The sequence below is a fragment of the Pseudorasbora parva genome, chromosome 14 (genome assembly GCF_024679245.1).
Source record: "Pseudorasbora parva isolate DD20220531a chromosome 14, ASM2467924v1, whole genome shotgun sequence".
In the NCBI taxonomy this organism is placed as follows: Eukaryota; Metazoa; Chordata; class Actinopteri; order Cypriniformes; family Gobionidae; genus Pseudorasbora; species Pseudorasbora parva.
This window is the reverse complement of record NC_090185.1, coordinates 20,710,973-20,717,725: the sequence shown is the minus strand read 5'-3', so window position 1 is coordinate 20,717,725 and position 6,753 is coordinate 20,710,973. Positions and strand designations below refer to the sequence as shown.

Sequence of the window (6,753 nt, the reverse complement as noted above, 5' to 3'; positions counted from 1 at the left end):
TTTTGACTGAAATACCGGTAGTCCATTATATTTTTATTCATGTACTATTTAGAATCATAGTTATCTCCGTTAATGTCTGCAAATCACAACTTTAAAGTGCTATCACCGCTGGGATCTTGAAAACAGCCTTCGGCTGGAATTTTAAATATGAATAGTCTGAAAACAGCTCATCATTTGCATAAAGGTGTATGAGGTGTCATTCTAGTCATGTGACTAGTCAGATTCCAAACTTTTCCACTCATGAACAGAAAGGACGGAAACAGTGCGTAATTTCACATTTTTTAATACGTGAGCACCACGTAAATTGTCATGATAACAAAATACATAGATTCAGAATGCGACATGGGAAGCAATATATACACACACACACACACTCAAATATTACATAATGTACAGGTCTTTATAAAACAAAGACATTAAAACAGTGGCCTAAACCTCGTACAGTCACGTTTGGTGTGTTCGACCCTGAATCGGTTCGGTGACAATGTAATATTGACCTTCATGACACGTTTGCATATGTTGTAATACCCCTCTTGCTCACATGGCTTTTGAATTGTCTGAATAGAGAGTTCAACACTTCAAGAACTGTAATCCCAAGAAATAGCACCAGCATTATGATAGTTCCTTCACTTGAAGGGCATGCCCGGACATCTCACAGGCCAAACTGAGCTTGTGCTTTGGTAGCGCCACTCGTGCTTTGCTGGGAAGTCCCATACTACGATGTTGAGCTCAGGCCTGACCACGTGTTACCAATGCACGCAGGGCAACCCGGATAAGAAGTACAGTACAATGCAGTTAGAAAGCTACTATCGCTGTACTCCAAGGGTTTAGGCTCTTCAGCATTTGGTCGCAGCAGATTTGACCACTATCTTCGGCCTCAGCCTCAGGTTTAGCGCTGTCTTTGCTGAGAAGTCCTGAGAAACTGGAACCAAATATCGTTATGAGGTTGGACACGTTACTTGTGTCCATCTTCTCGCCTTCCTCGTCCTCTTTAGCGTTTGAGGAAGCGACTTTGGTCCTTTTTTGAGGCGCATCGCCACTTTCCGACTCCTCCGCGCTTCTTTTCCTGTTTGAACAAACGTGCGTTTTGGGTGATTGATGTGATTCCCCGTCCGCTACAGGCGTTGACTGGTGTTCTGCTACTGTACTGTCTGAGGGACTCTCCGTGGGTTCGTTAATGGCTTCCGGTTGCGTTTCAGATGAAACGTTGCCAACAGAGTCCAACGAAGAGTTTAGCGTTTGCTCTTGTAAAGTGGAAGTACAATCCGCCTGGTCTAATTTCACCTCGTCTTCGTTTTCGCGATATTCCCGCTCTTTCTCGCTCGTCTCGGGCTGTTTACTCGGTTGAGGCTCCTCTGGGCTTTCTGCTTGGTCACATTCCGTTGTAGAGGGAGGGAATTTCTCCCGCTCTGAATCCATAATGTCCCATTCGTTCCCTTCGCGTTCGCCTTGAGCGTTCAGGCACGCGCCGCTGTAGTAGTCGCTCAAATAGACCTGGCGCGCGCTGCGAAGGACCAACGATACCAGGAGGTTTTTGTGCAATTTAATGCCGCCTCGTTGAATGCGTGAGTTGTAGATTTTCCCCAAGGAAATACTCATAATCCGATGGGCTTCCACTTTGTATTCCATGGTTGGAGTCGAAACGCTAAAGTTCACAAACGGTACAAAGTTCGCCGAGCGTTTCACCTTTGATTTCCTTTAAGGGTTCTCCTCAAAACGTTACTCTGAATTGGCCAGCCACGTAGAAACACGTTCGTAAATAACTGGCAATAACTTTCCCCCTGCTGTAGATCAAATCGTCCCTTGTTTTGTTGACAAAAGCCTCATTCTCATTCACAAAATACAATTTCGGTGTTATTGGGTGAGTGTATGAGATTTCATTACCTCACACATTCTCTGCTGCACACGACAATGATCTAGGGAGGAATGAGACCGTTTCTATTTTTAACTCGCTTTTATACTTCAGCGTCATTGACTACACTAGCCAATAACATCTCGAGTTGGGTTCTGCCACCGTTGTGAATCACACCCCGCCAAATAGTCGAGGACCAATGGGAGAGCGCTATGGCGATGAGTCATATTTAAATACTAACGTGGGAGAACTGTTTAAAGGGAAAGAAATGTTTTCAAGCTAAAACACACATATATTTTTGTTTTCGTTATGTGCGTTCAGCTATTTTGACTTATATAATCAAGCTCAACTATATTTAAAACAAAGTATCGTTCTCGTAAGTAAATAGAAACAAATTACAAACCACATTCGACATATACAAGGAAGTAAAACATGTTTTTACATGTGACTGAGCTTTTTCATGGTAGGATCGTTATTTCATAAATTTTGTTTTTAAATACATATTTATATATATATAAACATACATTCATGTATTATTAGTATGGCACATTTACCACATATAATCTCTTCTTGTTTTATAAGAAGAAGAAAAACGTTACTTCCCCTTTAATTTTTTCAACTGACTTCCTCGACTGATGTAATGGTTTGTCTGCTACAGTCGTGTCACATGACTCTATTGTGCAAATCCATTGCGGTGTCTGGGCAAATGTGAATGGAGCTGTTAGTGGGGGGAAGGGCAATGTTTTGTTTGAAGAAACAGTTAGCTGCTACTCATGAACTACAATGCGGGAGATTTTACCCTGATGATAATGCTCCTTAATGGCGACACTCTCGTTAGGCTACATCTATGAATGTAATGTCTGATTATAGGCATAATCCTTGTACGTTGGTTTGTGAGTTTCCCTGCATTAAGATGTGGGTCATAAACAAACCTGACAGGAAGAGCGGGCTATGACGTAAGACCCGTTGAGAGATCGTTTATCTAAATATAAACGATTACAGCCATGGCTACCGCACACTATCTTTGTGAAATCCTTGGTCTCGAGTACCTCAAACCGCAATTGAGATAATGAATGTATCTTTGGTAGACAAGCATATGAAAAATACCTCAACTATAAACCAGCTGTGTTTTGCTGTTAATGGATTGCAGTTACAGGATACATACAATGGATCCAATTGGATCATGCGTATTATCTAATCAATTCCTAATTCAGTCAGACTCGCGTGTTGATGGGAAACTGGCAACTGATACTATAAATAAAACCAGAGTTGATTAATAATGTATGCAGCTTTACTTACTAAAGCGAGATGAAGTGTTTCCAGCTGGTTTGCTGGTTTTACATCATAGCCTACACAATGTCTTCTTACCAGTGAACAGCATTGGTGTAGAATAGTCAACTAATGAGAATACAGCGAGCTGAGATGAATAATGTATGAGGTGTGTTGTTTTAGGCAGACGAGGTGCATACCTACATTAAGAGACACCAATCAATGGTTTATTTGTTATTATTTTAGGTGGTTTCAAATTATATTATTATTGATGTATTTTAATTTTTAATATATGAGAGTAGACCTATGGTGTTTAATTAATGTAGCCTAGGCATAATGTATCAAATAAACCCTAGAGTTCAAGTAAATAAAAGTAGTGGCATGGTATTTTTGAAAGTATGTTTGAATACGAAAACCACTTATGGCAGAGGTCACTAATAGGCGGACCGCGGTCCGGATCCGGACCCAGCCGCCGTTCTGTCCGGACCCGGACCAATAACCCATAAATTATTATTGAAAATTATTTACTTTTGACGGAGCGTTTCTAATTTAATCCGCGCAGTTTTTCTAACATCTATGGTACTGTTTTAGCGCGGCCCAGGAAACTCACAGACCAATAGCATGCGTTGTAAATCATGTCACGTGATGCTACTCGAGTCAGACAGCGAGAGATGCGCACACACACACGCACAGGGAGAGACGAGACGAAAGAGAGACAACGTTTCACATGGCGTGCTCTAAAAAAAGAAAAGTGGACAGCGAAAAAAGAGTTTTTAATCAAGAATGGACAGATTCTTACATGTTCATTCTTCCCACGGGCAGTTCCAAACCGGTATGTCTCATATGTTCAGAGACTGACGCGATTATTAAAAGCGGCAATGTGAAGCGCCACTAGCACAAATCTTTTGACCAAACATAACCACTTAAATCTGCACTGAGGGCACAGAATATAAACGATCTAAAAGCCCAATGATCGATCCAGCAGAATCCTACCACATTCATTCACTGCCCAACAACGTGCTAACGAATGTTCCCTCAAAGTTGCTTGGATTTATGGCAAACATTAAAAAAAACATTTACTGATGGAGGGGTTGTCAAGGAGTGGATGATTGCGGACGCGGTAGCTGAAACCTTATTTGAGGGAAAACAAAAAGACGACGTGTGTAAAAAATCAAGCAAATATGAAAAGAGAAGGAGAAAGAGAAAAGGAGGTGTTAAAGCTGTTCAATTGTTAATGTGTTGAAATTGTTTATTTTAAAATGTGTTTAAACTTAAGATGTGAAAGAGTTAACTAAAAAGTAAAAGGGAAACTCAATCTATACTTATTACATTTTTCTAAAATTAAGCTCTTTATTTTGAGATGCACTCTGTTGTGTTTTATTTATTTATAATTAATTTTTAAATGCAGCCTTATTTATTTAAATTGATAATTTATTATTAGAGTACTTATTTCCCTACAGCTCAATAAATAAACAGACAATAAATATTGTTGAAATATTATTAAATTTACTTTCATTTTATTTGACAGTCGTCTCTTGACTAGGCTACTTACATATTTTCATACAGCTACTAGGCTGTGGCACTGAATGAGAACACAAGTTAGTCATTGTGATGTTGCGGACCTTTGGTTGCTGATTTTTTTTCTAACTGGACCTCTTAGAATTTTAATTGAATACCCCTGACTTATGGTATTACCATCAGAAATCTCCACAATACCATAGTACTAATATATGGCCTATTAGTGATTGTCACAGTTTTTATTATTTATAATTATACAATTTATATAATAGTATAATATTACTATAGTGGTAGTAATATTACAATATATTATTGTTATATTTAATAATAATAAAGCAACATTGGGATAGATGTTTACACCGCATGCGGTGTCTGAATAAAATTTAAACGTATACATTTAAACATGGTGTTATACAAATTTTAACATATCTGTGCATTCTGGGTCAATATTGCTTTGTTCTTTTATTGCAACAGACCAAAACAACCCACACTGGTGTTTATTTACCGGGAGGCTTGTGTGCGCGCGTGTCTAGACCCTGAAGGACCCGGATGTGATTCCGCCGAGCAATGGCGGCTGAGCGGATCCGGGGTCCGTTCCACATGTAAACAACACAGCAAGCGCTCTCCTTTGTTTAAGAAAACCAGCCGCGATCAAGAGCATGATATTTTCGCTCAAGAGTCGACTCACCTGAGCACCAAAATGTCGATGGAAGATCCGTTTTTCGTGGTTAAAGGGTGAGTTTATTATGGTTTAGATCGGTTACTGTTAGGGAATATCATATATCGATCTCAGAGGAATCGGATTATTAACTCGGAAGTATTTTCATGTGATTAAACTTTTCTTTGTACAATTTTTAGTATTGCGTGTGAACACTTCACATGTTATTATACCGCTTAAAGTAGCTGTTTCAGTAAGATCGTATCTTGTTGCCATGGCAACCGTAATTATCGATTTCCCTCACCATTATATCATTGTCATTAAATCGATATCTTTATTGTTTTCCTTTTAAGTGGTATTGGTGTATTGTACCAAACATCTGGTCTTTGCTATATTATAAAAATGTGCCTTGCTATTGCCACTTTTTTTGGACATGGACTTTGAAGCACTTTGGAGTGCTATGATGTAGTTACCATGATATATGTCAAAGTTTATTGGTCTAATTCCATATGATACTGCTCAAAATATGGAATTATAATGGTAGTATACCTCAAAATTACTATGAAATACTATAGCATTTGTGTTTACACATCAAACAAGATATAAACATTGTCACTGTTCCTCCCTTTAATAAAGTTTGATTGATCGCTTTTCCTCAGAGAGGTGCAGAAGGCCGTGAACACGGCCCAAGGGCTTCATCAGAGATGGACGGAGCTGCTACAGGACCCGGGTGGAGCCAGCAAGGAGGAGGTGGACTGGACCACCAATGAGCTGCGCAACAGTTTGAGGTCCATTGAATGGGACTTGGAGGACTTGGATGAGACTATCAATATCCTTTATATAGTTTCTGGTAGCCTATGTTTGGACTGGACGTGCTTCTGGCATTTATATGTTGGTTTGTAGCCTTAACCTAGTGTTCAAGTATTGTGGAGGCCAATCCAAAGAAGTTCAATCTTGATGTGATGGAGTTGGCCAAGAGGAAAGCCTTCATCACTAGCACAAGGCAAACAGTCAGAGTAAGTAAATTTGAGAAACTTGAGACCCGTTCACATCAAAAGAATGATAACTATAGTAGAACTATAGTAGCGCTTACACCAACACATAATAGCGATATATGATTGAGCTCCTTAAAATCAGGTGGACACACATCTGCTCCTGTGGTAGATTAATATTTCTTATGGGTTTTAATTTTTACAGGAGATGAAAGACCATATGACTAGTCCAATGGCAGTTACAGTGTCTGAGAGGAAAAATCGACAGGTTTGTACTTCACCCATGGTAGTAAGTGTCAGATTATGATATTACAGTTTGTATATTACCTCATGGCATCTGTTGTTCCCATGTTAGACTTTAATAGGAGAAGCTGGGTCTCGTGGCCCAATCTGGCAACCCAGTGCTGATAAGTACACTAGACTGGACAAGGAGCTGCACACCGCAAACTCACAATTCATTGATG

At 39.6% G+C, this 6,753-nt stretch overlaps 2 protein-coding genes across 2 annotated transcripts in view; one reads left to right on the top strand and one right to left on the bottom strand.

The window, feature by feature from the left end:
• Positions 1–267: 267 nt before the first annotated feature.
• On the bottom strand, positions 268–1,932 carry ier5 (immediate early response 5). Its single transcript, XM_067414799.1, has one exon. The coding sequence runs from the start codon at positions 1,627–1,629 to the stop codon at positions 796–798; it is 834 nt and encodes a 277-aa protein (XP_067270900.1). The 5' UTR covers positions 1,630–1,932; the 3' UTR covers positions 268–795.
• A 3,239-nt stretch (positions 1,933–5,171) lies between these two features.
• Positions 5,172–6,753, top strand: part of stx6 (syntaxin 6) — a 7,884-nt gene continuing 6,302 nt past the window's right edge. Inside the window, exons 1-5 of the mRNA XM_067415820.1 lie at positions 5,172–5,374; positions 5,957–6,126; positions 6,219–6,313; positions 6,495–6,557; positions 6,645–6,753. The exon at positions 6,645–6,753 is cut by the window's right edge and continues 20 nt beyond it. Of these exons, the coding sequence (XP_067271921.1) occupies positions 5,340–5,374; positions 5,957–6,126; positions 6,219–6,313; positions 6,495–6,557; positions 6,645–6,753 (472 nt within the window). The 5' untranslated portion in view covers positions 5,172–5,339. The remainder of the gene's footprint in view (positions 5,375–5,956; positions 6,127–6,218; positions 6,314–6,494; positions 6,558–6,644) is intronic.

Excerpts from the sequence above, each read along its gene's own strand:
- ier5 (XM_067414799.1), bottom strand. The coding sequence starts at position 1,629 with ATGGAATACAAAGTGGAAGCCCATCGGATTATGAGTATTTCCTTGGGG.